General features: G+C 40.2%; 1 protein-coding gene and 1 long non-coding RNA gene across 2 annotated transcripts in view; one reads left to right on the forward strand and one right to left on the reverse strand.

Annotated features, from left to right (window-relative positions):
• The window catches only part of LOC136851256 (uncharacterized), an 89,262-nt gene extending 88,616 nt beyond the window's left edge, over nt 1-646 (forward strand). Inside the window, exon 3 of the long non-coding RNA XR_010856829.1 lies at nt 509-646. This is a non-coding gene — a long non-coding RNA (uncharacterized lncRNA). The remainder of the gene's footprint in view (nt 1-508) is intronic.
• The window catches only part of LOC136851255 (uncharacterized), a 332,977-nt gene that overhangs the window by 9,765 nt on the left and 305,647 nt on the right, over nt 1-17,565 (reverse strand). The window contains exons 15-16 of the mRNA XM_067125216.1: nt 17,293-17,476; nt 16,722-16,863 (exon numbers count right to left, since the gene is read on the reverse strand). Coding sequence (XP_066981317.1) covers nt 16,722-16,863; nt 17,293-17,476 — 326 coding nt within the window. The remainder of the gene's footprint in view (nt 1-16,721; nt 16,864-17,292; nt 17,477-17,565) is intronic.

Raw genomic sequence — 17,565 nt, forward strand, 5'->3', positions numbered from 1 at the left:
CAGTGTGTAAAGAAATTTTGTTTGGCTGCAGTGTGTAAAGAAATTTTGTTTGGCTTCAACCTTTAGTAAGTTTAATTTGGTATTTTATTTTTTGAAGACATCTAATACTCTAAGTAATAAAAATAGTATCCCTAGGTCATTTTGTGCTCGCAGGAAGTTAACTTAAGGATTCCTTCCTTTTACTGAAAACTTTATTTTGCATTCACAGAATTTTACTGTAAACCTCTATACAGAATGGTTTCCTAACATTTTGTTATTCAACAGTAACTCGTAACTCAGAAATGCAGTATGCACAGACTGACTCATGTATACATACATAAATAGAAATTAAATCAAACAGTTTAAATTTTATTTATTGTATTTTTAATTAGTGTCTTACGTATGTATATAACATTTTTTAGAGTTCCTAATGGGGCCAAGATGACTGTAGCTCAATTTATGTGGGATATCAAAATTGGTCTAACTATATCTGTTCATCAGTTTTTAATTTATAAAATATTTCTTTCAGTTATGTGTATAGGTGGTATAAGCAGGGAAGAGGCTTCAGTATGCAGAGTTCTCGGACATCATGAAAACCTATTTCAATGTCACAATTTAACACATTTGTCAAAAGTGCAGAAACATTTACTTCCTTTGATTTCCCTTAAGTATTCTGCAATGAAGTCATCAATTCATGAATGTATTGCATGGTAAACTTTCAGAAGACAACACTGTTGACCCAATTTTTGCCTTTTCATTCCCAATTAAAATAAAAAATATTAAAATCCTAATTTTTCACTGAATTTGGTTTCTATATATACTTCCCTATATATTTGAATTTACACTTTCATGAAAGTGATGTGCTTGCCTGTTAAAATGGAATCTTAGGGCACTGAAAGTGAAAGACTCCAGCTAACTTATTAATAGAATCTTTTCTTTCGTAATACTGTCCAATACTTTGTCAAAGCTGTTTTAGGAACGTACTAAACATTACTTCTAAAAGAATAGTACAGTTTTACATAAACTCTTTCAACCTTATTCTCTCATTTGCATAAGTAACATCAAAACTTCAAGATGATTTTTCATTGAACGATTCACATTTCTGCTTAATGACCTTTCACTGATTTTGAAAGGGACAGCACACACACTATTAGCCCCATGTACACTACCTGGTTACTAGTGATCCCCTCACAGAGGTACCTCGGACAGTAGGCATTAAATGACATCTTGCAGATGATACTAAAGGCTCATTGCAACATCCCTTTGGCTCCAAGTTTCCAATCTGTCAAACTTCTTTTTATTTTTGCTTGCTAAAGTATTCAATTCTCAGAGAACATTAAATCCCACAGACAAGTCATCTGATAACCTATAAAATTACTGTGAGCTCATGAAATTACTCTATAATTATTAAAAAGTAGTTTATTTTTCCACCAAGAAACATTTCTAGATGCATAATGCTTACTTTGGGGGCAAAAACTGGAGTTGACAAAATTTCAAAACTTGTGAACTAGGTGGGCTGAGACCAAAGAAACCAGATGAAAAGTAAGAGCCAACAACATAATGCATCCGTAAACTGAGAGGACATTGCACAGAACCTTCAGTATCCACTTTGGAATGCTGTACAAGGCTAACTAAAGGTTTCAGAGAGCTATGACTGACAAAGTAAGGTTATGATCAGAAAAAATTATGTAACAAATGAAAGCAATACAAGGTAAGTGGAAAAAAAATATCTTTTACTTTTCCATCAAAAATGGAGCCATACAGTAAAATATCCCAAAACCAGACAGTCTCAAGACCCTATAGAAACTACGTAGCTCATACCAGTGAATATGGGCAACATACATTTTCTGTGGTCAGTTTGCAATCTTGTCTGTTTCTGAAAATTGTACCTCAAGCTGAGGTCTAAGGAAGACCTAGGATACATGGACTACTTCTTGGGTACATCAGAAAGCATTGGCAAGGACTGCTTGTCTATTGCTCTTGACTGGATTACAGATGAGGTCAGTGGTCATACACTGCTGGAGTCACTCCTAATACCCAAAGACTACACTCCCTCTGGGTCTTGAGATAAGCAAAAATGCAGGCTCAGTCCAATGACATCACTGCCTTATTGAAAAACTCATTGTCAAAAAGACACTTCTCTCAAATTTCAATCAGTATTTGAACGACTTTGTGTTGCCCTTGTGAATCTGGAATTATAGCATCATAATACAAGGGACATCACTTTGGCTCTCCAGTGGTCGCTTAGTGAAGCTGAAACATCACATGTTGCCTAAATAGTATCAGTCCCCAAGTGATGTCCCCATATTAACAATACAGTTTCTAAAGCAAGTACCGTACAGCAAAGACAAGGTACTAGTCTTTTGACAACTTCTTCACAAATTCTAGGTCCACGTAGAGTCTAATGAATGGCAAATAAGTGATGCCATTATAATCTTACTAACCAGGGCATCTGTACTTGGGAAGTACTCCACTGTTTTCCTGATCATTATCAAACGATAATAATCTTTAGGCACTTCAGAAAAAGTCATCTTTCCTTCAAGTACTATACTTCTGGCAAAGGCTATGGAGTTGTGGAAGAAAGAGTTGGTTACCATGGATCATATAACAGGAATGGAACCAGGTGATCCAAACCATGCAATCTTCAATCCTGGAAAGTTTCTGCCGAATGGTTGTGGTTTAACAGACTAAAGACTACCAGAACCAACCTTGAAACTGAGGAGAAGCCAGCCTCCTCCTACTCTGCTATGGGTCATAGCAAGTGAAATGCTCTAATTCTTTTTGGTCCTCTTCATCACAGTTCAAAGCAACATCATATCCATGTATCCTTTACACTGTAAGGCCTTCCGGATGATCAACATCCAAAACTAAACATGACCCCTTGTAGAACGTCGGGTTTCCCCCAGAAAACACAAATCGATGATTGACAGCTGAATCAAAGATTTTTATGTATTTTCAGGAACTACAATATTTTATCTGTAAAACAAAAAATCACCCACGAATGTGAAATATGTCAAGCTTTCAAGTCATATGTATTAGAAAACTCTTCTCATGTGGTTGGGACAAAGAGTTATTAGTCATTTTTCAGGTGTCCTACACTACTTTTCCGCTCACGGAAACCAATGTCTCATCAGAATTCTGTGATAAGAAATCAGTTAGTAGTTGACAATGTCTCTGTCTACACTCGCATCCTAAACTGGTGAGTAACAAGATGACCGATCCCACCAGCTCTCTCAGCTGTGCTGCTGCATTTGTCCACTTGCACCCTTCTTGTCACACAACCCAGAGGCCTGGTTCTTTAGGGCAGAGACAATCTTCATGTCAAAAAATCTCACGTTGTGGTCACAAAAAGCTGTTGCTGTCCTCGAATTCCTAACCAACAATGTCTTCGAACAAATAGCAGAGTGGTTAGCCAAGCCAGACACCACCGTCACAAGACTGAAGGCACAACTAAGGTCATCCTTCAGCATGCCCCCAGCCCTCACAGCTGGAAAATTCCTAGATAACATAGGAATGGCAATATGAAATCAACGGCCCTCACATGTCTACAAGCAACTCCGATGGCTAATAATCCCTGCCACAGGCAGCCAACCAGAGACGACGCTGGACTTAGGGCGCAAAGTCCTCCTGATGAAGTTGCCACGCAAAACAGTCGCTGTAATTCCCAACACATACACCATGCCCTTCGAGGAAATTCTCAAAATGGTAGATGTGGTTCATCTGGCCCAGACATCATCAGAGCCCACTCAACCATCTGTAGCAGCAACCACCACACAACCACTACCCCACAGTGACGAAGAGACAGACATCAAGCCAGATTTCCCTGCCACTCCATCCAACTATGAGCAATGGCCAGACTGGTTGCCTTGTAAGGAGGAACGAGTCTGTCTTTCACTGTCTTTCTTCCAGGAAAAGGCAAAACCACTCTACGTGTTTCTATATCACCAATGAGATGTCCAATACAATTCCTTGTCGATACAGGCGCGTGCAAGTCATTCGTCCCAGCCAATCCAAACGAATGGCTAAAACCCGCCCCCAACACTCTCCATGTGTCTACCGCCAACTGCGCCCCACTAAAAATTTATGGAACCAGAAGTACTGAAGTATCACTCAACAGCAAACGACATAGTTGGACATTCATCACAGCAGACATCACCGCCGCACTATTCGGAACAGACTTCCTGAAGGCGAACGGCATGCTGGTAGACATATCCACGCAACAACTCATTCAGAGATACCCCTATAGCCCCCATCACCCCAAGGACAACAACAAACTCCACAATGGGACCAGCCTCCTTCAGGAAATTCCTGAAATGTTCAAGGACGACCTCCAGCATAACCTCACACACCCTATAAAACACCACATCAAACCACATCGTCACCAAGGAGCCCCCAACACACGCATGTTTCAGATGGCTGGCTCAAGACAAACTAGCTTATGCAAAACAAATATTCCATGATATGGAACAGGCAGGAAACTGCCAAAAAACCTCCAGCCTGTGGGCATATCCGCTTCCACATGGTGCCTACAGCAGACAGCACATGGCAGCCCTGCAGCAACTACCGGTGCCCTACATTAAAATAGTGCCAGACAGGTACCCCCTGCCTAATATCGCGGACATAACTAGTCAGCTTGAAGGAGCAAGAATATTTACAAAAATTGATCTTCTGAAGGGATACTACTAAGTCCCGGTAGCAAAGAAGACGAAGTAAAGACAGCAATCACCACTCCCTTCAGGACATATACTTTTAATTACAGCTGTTTCAGGTTACTTTTTAACAGCTTATGGATGACATCCTCAGAGAACTACCCTGCTGCATCATTTACATCAACGATATTCTTATTTTCAGCCCCAACTGTAAACAGCACATTAAGTACGTACAAGTCCTCAAAAAACTCAGAGAAAACGGACTAGTAGTCCGATGAGATAAATGTGCATCGGGAAAAAATACAGTAGAATATCTTGTTTATCAAATAAGCTCCAAAGGAGTTAAACCTCTCCTGACGAAGGTCCAAGCCGTTACCAAGTTCCCAAGGCCAAGATACATTCTTGTGGGAGAAAGAGTTATTAGGTATTTTTCAAGTGTGACAAAACACAAATGATCATAAAATTATGCCCTTCTTGTTCTAATGTCCTGCACTACTTTTCCACTCATGGAAACCAATGTCTTGTCAGAATTCTGTGATAATAAATCAGTTAATAGTTGACCATGTCTCTGTCTAAACTTACATCTTAAAAGACATCCTTTGTTGAAATTCAGTGCAAAGAAGTCGCTGGGGAAGAGATTTAACGGTACGAGTGCAAGGGTCTTAAAGGTCTCTTACTGAACACAAGAGCCAATCATTACTCCTCATCTGTTATAAACATATGTTTTGGAAACCTTTGTGAACTCTGATATTGTAAATACTGAACAAGAACCTCTATAATTAATTCTACTATACTATTAATCATTGGTGCTTCCTTTACTACTTATTACTTTTTCATCCTGACTATTTTTTTATCCCAAATATTCCATTACTTCTGTGTTCTGTGCAACAGTTGTTAATAATACCCAGCACATACTACACAATGCTTCTAAATCAAAGCTTCACTATCACTAATGCTGGAGTGCATTACATCTAGAGGTTTTGTGGAATTCTGCTTGATATAACCAAGCATCACAATGACAAGAAAATAAAAAATTCTCTTCAAGATCCCTACATGCCTACATGAATATAAACCTGAACTTACCATAGCCAGCTGGAGTACGGTATTTCCAATTTACAACCACAAAATCAGTTTTTTTCATTGCAAACTTTAATATGCATAAACACAACAGAATGCTGTTAATATAGAAGCAAACTGGACCAAAATCATGTTTATTTGCATCATGTTTATTTGCAATTGGTATAATTATGACTGCCAGTTTCTAAAACCATCAGCCCAATTATAATGACCATGAAAAAGTATATTTCAATGCCACAATTTCCACTGTAAGGTTCAAGATCAAAAAACAATACGTACTGAATCTACTTCAGAGTTTTAAATGGAAGCAAACGTGTAACAAGAATGATCGCTTACTTCATAAGACACTCAAGCTGTACAATAAAAATTTGTACAGTAAAAATAGGTAGCATATGTGTACAGTACTGTAATTCAAAGTGTACAAGGCAGGTGAATGCTACAGATAGGCTATTTAGAAAGAAAATACATAGCACAAATAAAAAGAAAGTGCACACAAATTAGACTGCATTCTTGAGACCACAAGAGCCTTAGAAACATGTCTTAAAGTCATACTTGTGTAATGTGCTTTTCCCAGTCTCTTGGTCATATTAGTGCAATGTGCTTTTGCAAAGATATTACCTGTGTCTTCTGTGATAATTTGTGTGGTTTCTAGTATTAAGAACTCTAAAGCATACAGTAAAACCCCCGTATTCGCGGGGGATGCAAACCGCACACCCCTGCAAATAGCTAAAATCCCCAAATACTTAAAACCCCTCTAAAAACACTTAGAACTGCCTATTTTGATAGTTTAAACACAAGAAAAACCCTCTAAAAATACCCATACCTGAGTATTTTAATAGTTTTATCACAAAAAGTGCATTTAGTCATGAAAATGATATGAAAATACAGTAATTAGTGAAAATTTCTCAGTGAAAAATACCACGAATGGGCAAATTTTCTGTGGATAATGGGTAGATATGTTCCACAGAGACATCCGCGAATTGTGAGAATGCGAATACGGGGGTTTACTGTATAACTACCAGAACACAGAGATGATGCAAGGCTTTAAATAACCTTGCTAAATATTTAAATAATCTTTCTCTAATAAATAAACATCATATTCAACTCAGGTATACTTATTTTTGTTACATGAAGTCATTTATAAACAAACTTCCATTATTATAAAAGTACAGTACTTTCTATCATTGCATGAATATCTTTTGGTTCTCAGATATTAGTGTTTTAAGTTTTCATATCCAGTATCAGTTTATATTAAGTTTTATCAATTATTATGTAAAAAACTAAAACTAACGACCAAATCAGCACAATTTATCTAAGGCAATAACCTGTAAATTATACATTTTAATTCTTTCAGATCTGCATATCTGCTAAGTACATTTAAAGGAACTGTCAAACATATACAGTATGAAACTGTATGTGATATGACAAAGCAAAGCCTTCTGATATTTTGCAGCATTCACTGATTATTATTGCTCTACAATATACAGTAAGTGAGGAATTGAAAAGTAATTAAAATATACATCCTTAGGCATACCATGCACTCATTTGTGGGTGGCTTGTAAAGGGTGATGTTTATTTTAGCAAATCAAATTACGAAGTGTCTGTGCAATCATTACATAACTGCAAGATCATTACAATGAGAATGTATGTTGACCATTCACTGATTTCAATCGTAGGAGGTTATCCTTGAAGGATGGGTGTAGTCTCCCTTAGTGTTTGGCTCTTTAACGTCAATTTTGGAAGACTTGGGCTCGGATATGCTCCCTGCTGAGTGAACCCCTACTGATGCAGCCAAACCTTCAACTTTACTTTTTCTTATTCGGCTGTATTGGACATTCAAAAGTTTTGACACATTAAAGGCCTGATATAACTTGGGTGGCTCGCATTCAAATATTCTCCTTGGTCAGTTGTATAAAAAAAAAAAATTTAGTCTTTACTTCAATAACAGTCATATTTAGATCTTAAAACTTCTAGAAAGTGGGCTATTCTGAAGGAATGTGATATCTGGTAAAGGCAAATCTCAAGCTCATTTCAGAACTGGACAAACTTGACAACAGGTACTGTATGCTAATACCCAAGTCCTGATAAATAACACAACAGCACCAGTGCCATTCATTTTTTTAATACCTGTATACCAAAAGATGTACATCTTAACAACTTGCCCAGAAAAAGATCAACATTTGTAGGTGTAAAACAAAATCACAAAGTTAACACAAAGGAATATCGAGCATCAACCACTGCCTTGTACCAACATTATTACAGATTTACAGAGAGTGAATTCTTGGTGCAAGTATTATTCTATAGTGTATGCAAACAGGCATATACTTCTGTTACTACAAAATGTAAAGATCTTCAAGCACATTTAATATTTTCTTGATACTACAAAATACAACAAAATCAGACAAACATTCACAAAATCTAGGAAATTTAATTTATTTGAAATGTGCATTTCAAAATTCTATAGACAATTTTGTTGTATTAAATTCTGAAATAACATGATACTAATAATCATGAATATCATGTATCTCTGCATTTGAATATGTAGTTTACTATGAAAAAAGTTGCAACTGAGTAAAAGATTAGGATTATGAAGAGGAGACAAACTGTTTCACAGATAGATGCCCTTAATTGTTAAACCAAGTCACTATGACCAGTAAAATAATAAACTGATATGACATATCACAATCAGTATTGCAGTTATGCGGAATATCTACAAGGAGAATGAAAGCCAGTTGGAGATCTACTAGGATCAGTCCTTGAGGTACTTGAACTTTTGCCTACTTGGTAACTCATTTTAGAGAAGGGTATCTAGCTTTCAATTTCTGGTCGCTTTTCTCCTCTTAGCAGTTCTTAACCAATGTAAGTAGACCATAAATATAAAAGTTTCTAAAATACAAATGACAGGAACCATGCCAAGCAATCCTGTCTTGTTCTGAATCAAACATTTAACTACACAATGTATTTTTGTGACTTGGGTTTGAAGAGGGCAGACTAGCAAAAAGTCTAAAGCTAAGTACAGTAGTGTTTGCTCCCTTGAAAATTGAGACTTTAAATGCAAAACTACTAAATAAAATAAAATAAGTATTAATTGGAGGCTGTCATCACATAAAGGGTCCAACAGAGAAGTGTTAAAGCTCCTGCAGCATAAAGATTTACATAAAATTTTTCAAAGCCACTGGAGAGCTGACCAGAATATTTTGGAACATTTAAGAATGTAGATTAGAAGTTGAAGAAAGAAGTCCCTAGGACTGAGTGATTTCTGTAGACTGAAAATGAATGTATGTATGTTAAAACAAAAGAGAAGCAAGAAGGTGCAGCCTAGGAGGTAGCCTTGCAAATAAAGTTTTATTTATACTTACCAAATAAATACTGTGCATAGCTATTGTTTCTACTTTACGCGGCAGCTCAAAATTTTAAATTCGTGGTAGCGCTCTTTTGTTTTGGGTGTAGTTATACTGCCCTGCCCACTTTTGGGGAAGGATAGGTACAACACAGCTAAAGACCTCAATTCGTTTATACTCTATGTCCATGAGAGGGGAGGAGGGAGGGCTCTGATCATGTAATTATTTGATAATTAAATATAAAACTTTATTTTATAATAAAAATGTCATTTTTATATACGTAACTTACCAAATAATTACATAGCTGAATCCCCCATTGACAGGAGATGGGATGCATGGACAAAGCTACTCAAAAACACTAAGATATTGAGATGAATTTGAAATAGAAAATTTTGTTAACATCGTGAAATGCTTGTTGTAACCTTACCTGGTGAGGGAGCTACAGCAGGTGGGTACTGCCTCTGGTCGGAGCTCCTCTCAACCTGTAGTGGCGTGGTGGTAGAGCCAAGAGTCGCCTCTACATCAGTGGATGCTTTGCAATGTAGGAATTAATTGCAGGTGGCCAAAGCTAACAATCCAAAAAGACACATCGAAATGTGTGTTCCCTTGCCCTGGGTGCAATACAAAATGTGACCAGAAAATTAAACCTACACCACAAACTTGTTAAAATTCACACCAACTGATGGCACTCACGACACAGTACCAATCAGGCTTCCCAAGAAAACACCCATCCTCATTCAAGGAGTGGATAGAGGAAAAATCCAAGAAAATCCTCCTATCCCTCTTTACCCAACACCATGCCAGCTGCAAAATACAGGCCTAGAGTTTCCACATCATGCAGGTAGAACATTGCAAAAACTGATTTGCACCTCCAATATGTGGATTGCTGGAGAGAAGACAGTGACAGATTAAACTTGAAGGCCAAGGAAGGAATTGCAAGAGAGAAGACAGCAACAGATTATGCTTGAATGCCAAGGAAGTCGCCACTGCCCTAATTTCATGTGCTTTGACCTTGCATAAAGGAAAGACATCTTTCTGGATCTTCAAGAGTGATTCATAAATCACAGTTCTTAAAAAAATGTTAAGGCATTCTTAGATAATGGCTGATTGAGGTTTTTAACAGCACCACAGATTTGCAGAAGGGCCTCTAACTTCTTTGGTGCTTCGTAAATACTCACGAAGAGAGCGAACTGGGCAGAGGACTCTTTCCTGATCCGCTTGACCTAGAATGTTAGCCAGGCTCTTGGCTGGAAAGGAATGTGGCCAGAGACTAGAAGAGTCTTCGTTCTTTGCCCTAAAACCTAAGGTCAAGGAGTAGATAGCATCACCTTGAAAGAAGCTTACTCTCTTATCAATGTTATGTAACTCGCTAACTCTCTTCGCCATTGCTATAGCCATTAGAAAGAGCATCTTTCCTGTCAGATCTCTAAGAGAGGAGGACTCTAGAGGCTCAAAGGGAGGACCCGAGAGCCATTTGAGGACAATATCCATATCTTGCTTACTAGTATTCAAGGACTTTATCAAATCACTCAAGTCCTGGTTTGATGAGAGGTCGTCTATCCCTCTGTATTTGAAGACAGAATTCAACACAGCTCTGTATCCCTTGATGGTTGAAGTAACTAAACCTTTCGAGGATCTGAGGAAAAGCAAAAAATCTGCAATCTGAGCTACAGTTGTCTGAGAAGAGGATATATTGATGTCTCAACATCAGCTCCTAAAGACTGTCCACTTCAATTGGTAGACTGCAGCAGAAAATCATTGCCTACATCTTGCAATAGCTTCTGCAGCCTTCCTTGAAAACCCTTTCACTCTGACAAGCTCCCTCACTGTCTGAAGCCTATCAGAGAGATAAGTCCCGGTGAAAACAAAAAAAGTGGGGCTGTCTGAGAAGACTTCTCTTCTGAGGTAGAAGCCCTGGATAGTCTACTAGTAGGCTCAGAAGGTCCAGGAACCACTCCTTGTGTGGCCAGAAGGGAACCACTAGGGTCACTGAGACATTGCTGTGGGTGCTGAACTTCAACACTTCTCTTACCATGTTGAAAGGAGGAAAGGCATAGACACTGAGATCTGACCAATCTTGCAACATGGCATCTGTCGCTCTAGCTTGTGGATCTGGAGTCGGGAACAGTACGGCGGGAGACAATGGTTTCTTGACATTGCAAACAGGTCTACCGACAGCTTTCCCCGCCGCTTCCACAGGCTGGTGCACACCTGTGGGTTGAGTGTCCACCCTGTTGGTAGGACTTGTTTGCCGCAACTCAAGTTTGTCCGTAAGAACATTCATTTTGTCCTTGACAAAGTGGGTCTGAACAGTGGTCCTGTTGTTCTGTGCCCATAGAAGAAAGTCTTTGGCTGCTTCGCACAGCGAAAAAGAGCAGGTTCCTCCTTGGTTCCTTACGTAGGCCAGTGCAGTCATGCTGTCTGAATGGACTGCAACTGTCCTTCCGAAGGTCTCTGTCACAAAAAATTGAAGAGCCAGGTGCATCGGCCTCAATTCTTTTACATTTATGTGCAGATCTCTTTCGGTCGGGAACCATAAACCTGATACTTCCAAGCCATTGAGAAGGGCTCCCCAACCCAGACCCGATGTGTTGGAGTATATTAGGTTGGGGTTCACAGGAGACAGTGACACCCCTGTTGCAAATCTGTCCTCCGCCAGCCACCACCGAAGGTCCTCCTTGATTTCGGGGGTGATTTCAAAGACAAATGAATCCAGAAATATCTTCTTCCGCCAGTTGGCTTTGAAGCAGAACTGAAGCGGTCTGATCTGTAACCTGCCCAGAGGTACAAACTTCTCAACTGATGACAAAGTTCCCACAAGGCTCATCCAAGCGCTGGCCGAGCAGGAGGGAAGAGAAATGAATTTTCGAACTTTCGAGGTGCAGCTGAGAATCCTTTGCTGGGAAGGAAAAGCCTAAAAATTCAGAGAATCTATCACTATCCCAAAATATAGAATCGACGGAGTGGGGACTACTTATAATTTCATGAAGTTTACCAGCAATCCTAGGTCTTCCACTAGTTGAAGGGTCTTCTGAAGGTCCTCCGTGCATTGTGCTTCTGATGAGGAGCGAAAGAGCCAATCGTCCAGGTATAAGGACACGTTGATTCCTATTAGGTGTAGCCACTTCACTAATGGAGCGAGAACTCATGTTAAAACTTGAGGGGCCGTGGAGAGGCCAAAGCACAGGGCCCGAAACTGGAAGACCCTGTCCTGGAACACGAACCTCGTATACTTCCTGGAATCCTGGTGAGCTGGAACATGGAAACAAGTGTCCTGTACACCTATCGTCACCATCCAATCTCCCTGGTGGATGACTGACATGACTGATTGATTCGTTTCCATCCTGAAGTTCATAGTTTGGACAAAGAAGTTCAGAGCACTGACGTCAAGGACAGGTCTCCACCTCGCCCCCCCGATGATGGATACTACAAAGAGGCAATTGTAAAATCCCTCTGTGCCCATGTCTTTGACTTCCTCCACTGCCTGCTTCTCGAGCAGAGCCGAAACTTTTTGAGACAGGGCTGAAAACCTCTCTGAGCCTACAGAGTAGGCTGTCAGTCTGATGGGAGAGGTTGCTAAGGGAAGTTTCTCCCTGAAGGGGATAAAGTAGCCCTCCTTTAATACCTGTAGCACACAAAGATCTACTTTTCTTGACTCCCACCTATTCCAAAACTGAAGTAGCCTTGCTCCCACCAGGGCACGGAGGACATGTAGCTCACTTGCAATTGGCTGGGTCGCACTGGACGTAAATTGGCTCTCAGATGGGACTGGAAACGACCTCTACTCCCTCAAAAGAGTTGCTGAGGCAACGGAGAAGTCCTGGTCAAATGAATGGCAGCAGAGGAAGGACGTGTCGAAATCCTAGTCCTCTTGGTGGATTGAGCGAGTAGATCTTGGGTGGATTTCTTCTGCAACTCTCCAGCCACCCGTTCTAAATCTCTTGAGGAAACAAGCTGTTGCTGTGAAGGGCAGAATACTGAGAAGAAGTGACCCCCTCAGAAGTGAACGAGCACCATAAATTTTGTTTGTCAAGTACACCAGTCGTGAAAATGGTGGCTGGTTCATGGGCGCCATCCCTCACTGCACGATCTGCACACCAGAACTCCCAACCAGTCCAAGGCAAAATTTTCTTGCAGTGATGAGCAGTCCTCATCTTCTTCGCTAGCGCACCCACAGTCCAATCGAGGAACCTCAGAACCTCGAAATCCTTGAAAATATCTTTCAGCAAATGGCCCAGCTCTGATGAGGTAAACAAAAGCCAGGCAGACGAGAAGTCTGACCGATGAGTAGCATCAATGAGACTGGAGAAGTCCCCTTGAGAGAAGGCAGAAACTCCCAAGGATGGAGCTTCCCCAGTAGAATACAACAGATACTTCTGCCTTACCATACGAGAAGGAGGAGAACAGAACACCGCTTTACCTAAATCCCTCTTCTCTGACAATCATACATCGATACACGCAAACACTTTCCTGGAGGAGGACAGCACCATACACAGCAACCTAGCCACTCCTATCAGTTGTCGCATCATAAACACTGAACCTGGAGAAGGGGCGGCTGGAGAAAAGAACTCCGGATAGCACACCAGGAAGAACCGCAACAGAGCCGCATAGTTCGATGTGGGAACGTCATCCTCCACAAGTTCCTCCTCAGAGGAAATCAGGGATATCAGAGGATCTGAGGAAGCCTGAGTCACTGTAAATGGCTTCTGCAACAGGTTCAAGACGTTATCTAAGCATCGCTGAATAAGGACTAAGGAAGGATCCTGAACTGCAAGAGGATTGGCACAAGACACACTGGACACAGGAAGTCCCACCTGTGGTGCCGAACAAATGCTGGAAGGTGGACAAACATCAACATTGGCTGGATGCCCGGCCCCTGGACGTCCACTCACTGATCTAGCGGACAGATCTGATGTCTGCAACTCAACACACTATGCGCCCAAAGGGAGGACGCTCGGGAGCTGGGAGTCCATAAGATGGACACTCTCACACCTAATGTCCAAAAGCAGAACGTTCCGACAAAACACAATCACTCTCGGCATGCACGGACACTGGACGTCCACTTGTTGGAAGCACAACAACGGATGCTCCAACGAATGTTGCTCAGAAACTGATTTTTCACAATCGGGCACTAAACTCTCGGACTCTGGGCATTCGGACACTATATGTCCATATGTTGGACTAACTAGCACTTTCTTAGACACTTTGTGGCATTCGGTTTCCACCGAAAAGGAGAGAGAAGCTTGAGAAGACTCCCAAAAACTACAGGAGGGAAGAGGACTATGAGCCCTATCTAACACTTGCTTATGAGACAGGGGAACATCTTCGTCCATCGGGGCCCCAGACCTTTTCAATGGTCTCAAAACATTGGCAAATCGCCAACTGCGCTCATGAGCACCAGAGTTCAAGTCACTGGAAGATAAAGCATGCACGTCCAATCGGATGCATTTCCAACGGCGATCCTCCGAGTCCTGGGAAGGGTGGACAACAGGTTCGGATGAGGCAACGACTACTCGTGGGCAAACCCAACCGACCTCCACTGGACTGCCAGTTTGCTTCCTCCCAGTTGAGCAAGGGGAGTTTAGCAGCCCCCTCCACTGACACTACACCTGACACTACACTAACACTGTTGAGCTTGTCCATGAGGACACACACAGTTTTCAATTTGGGAAACAGTGTTCTCTGATAAATCAAATTTCTTTTCAACATGAACTTCTAAGCTGACATTGGCGTTGGGATCAGAGTTGCAGGGAAAGTCAGAGGACTTGAGATAGGGGAAAAAGTGGTCCCAGGTGTTGCTGGAATAGGTAAATGAGTTACATCAACCCCCAGAGGCAAAGCCTGGCTAGCGGAAGCCTTCAATTCAGCCCTAGCAGTAGCTTTCCTGAGTCCATCACGCTGTAATTTGTCTAAATATGCATTAAGAGTCTCCCACTTCCCCTTATCCCAGTCTTTACATTTGTCACAGCAAAGACCAGGAGAGCAAACTTGCTCCCTGCACGAACTACAAACAGTATGATTGCCATATCTGGCTGAAGTCGACCTATTCTTACATCCTTTACTACAATACCTGATACTAGAAAGGCTAGAACCTGACATGATTACTAAAGTCAAAATCGGGAAAGTCACAAAAGAGAGTTCTGAATTAGCTCAGCTAATTAACAGTAGTGCATTACCAAAAAGAACAAAGTACTCCACCAAATGAAAAGTACTGTAACAGCAACCATCCCATGAAAAATTAACAAAATCAGGGCTGCCAATGACCAAAAGTTCAGTCATTGACCGGCAGAAACGAATTGCACTCTTTAGCTGTGTTGTACCTATCCTTCCCCGAAAGTAGGCGGGGCAGTATACTACACCCAAAACAAAAGAGCGCTACTGCAAATTTTAAATTTTGAGCTGTCGCATAAAGTAGAAACAATAGCTATGCACAGTAATTATTTGGTAAGTTATGTATATAAAAGTAATGGCTACTGTAATGTCAATTATCACAAATGTCAACAATGAGCCTCCAATTTTCCTGTCCACTTCTCCATTACAAAGAAGCATTTAACAAACCATGAAAAAGATGTAAGTGAAATGTATGACCAAAGGAAAGAGTGGAAATATATAAAATGGTTCCAAGATAATGCACAATTCAGATGGGTAAAACCATGGAGGGGGTCTGGTGAAGTGGTGGTATAGCTTAACTATCAAAAATTGGGATCATGAGATATTTTGACATTTTATGAGCTTTCAGAGGGCTCATGAAATTTTGCTTTAGTTTTAATTATTAAAAGTTTCCAACAAAATACTGAACACACTCATAGGAAACATTATAAAGACAAACAAAGTTGAAACAATGTAAGAAAGAAAATTTTTGTAAAGCCTTGCTAAACTGTGTACTGTATTTTAAATATCTCTGAGTAGAAAAAATCACTGGGCGACCTTTAAAAAGGACATATGCTGAGAGTAACTCAAATTTAATTATTACACTGGAAGAGAATTGCCTGACTGTTTGACAGGCAACTGATTTAGATGGTGCCTTTGTTAGCAAAGTAAGAACAATGAGTGCAATCCTCAATGACCACAAGAGGATCTGAAAAGTAATGTTGAAGAAAAGCCTAAGAAAAATGTGTCAATATTTTTAAAATCTATATGGTTGAACAGCCACTGTAGAGCACAAAAACTGATTGGAATGTGCAAAGTAGTGTTAGGTTTCTCACCAAGGCAGCTAATTCATAAAATCAAGCAGATCCATGTCAATTATTAGCCCAGACAAAGCCATAAAGCACTCATTCTGACTCAAGTGGGAACAAGATAACTTCCAGCAGTCTTAGCAGTATTCACAGGCATACAGCCAGTGCACAACTGCACCATTTGCTAACACAGGTACAGTATATAAATATATGAAAGAACTCTACAGAACACCAATGTAAGCATTACTAGTCAAGTTTTCAGGGAGAACTGGTTCCCTTAACTCTCTTCTATCTTATGCTCTTTCTTCCTAAAATTCCACTTGGTTAAGTTCCTCAATCATGCTCTTCACAATGATCAAGATACCAAGTACTAAGCTATACAAGGAAATCTTTGAGTGCCCTCCACCGTTTCAAATATATCCTCAAACACCACTGTTCCGAACATAATAAATTCTCCATACTAAACATGCAACAGTGACAGAAAGTGCAACACTTACTTGGATGTGGCCGGTCTCCCTTTTGTCTCCCACCAAAGTTTAAGGTTTCCTCGGATGTAATACACAAGACACATCACCAATACTATGGCAGGTACAATGCCCAGGAAGAAGATAAACATACCCACAACAAAAGTATTGGTGGCTGTAAATGGAAAAGTACTCTGTTCAAAAACAACATATATATATATATAAATTTTACCTTCACAAACTATTAGACTTGAATTTCTGATGGGTACTGTCATATTTTACAGAAAAGGAGCTTACAAAATATGTCACTTTCTTATAAAACAAATTAGGATAGGTTTTTCTAGTCTGATCTGATTGAAGCCTAGTATGTTTATATTAATCAAAATTAAGTGCTACTAGAGCAATAACAGTTCAAATTGAGCAACAAACTATAGTGATATTTGCATGTTGATTTAATGTACATGCCATAAAACTCCACAAATTTGACAGGAAAATATAATAATATACAAACTAAATACACATCACCTACGATAACTGCTATCATTCCATCAGCAACACTCCTAACAAAAAGGATGCAATTATAAGTTGGTACAATTGGGCTTACCATGAGGGTTTGATGCAGGTCCACTATCTTCTGAACCTCCTAAGCCTGGGTAGAGGCAGTCTGGTGGTGCAAATCCTATATCACAATGACAGTGGCCATTATTATTACAAACTCCATGCCCATTGCAGTTGCAGGAGGCAACTTTTAGACTGGCAACAGGCATACAACGCTGATCTACACACATCTGCAAACATGAAGGATGGTAAATTAATGAATATCCTCAAACATTTATATAAAATATATATTCCCCTATACTGTGCACTTTTATTCTGC

The sequence above is a fragment of the Macrobrachium rosenbergii genome, chromosome 23, assembly GCF_040412425.1.
Source record: "Macrobrachium rosenbergii isolate ZJJX-2024 chromosome 23, ASM4041242v1, whole genome shotgun sequence".
In the NCBI taxonomy this organism is placed as follows: domain Eukaryota; kingdom Metazoa; phylum Arthropoda; class Malacostraca; order Decapoda; family Palaemonidae; genus Macrobrachium; species Macrobrachium rosenbergii.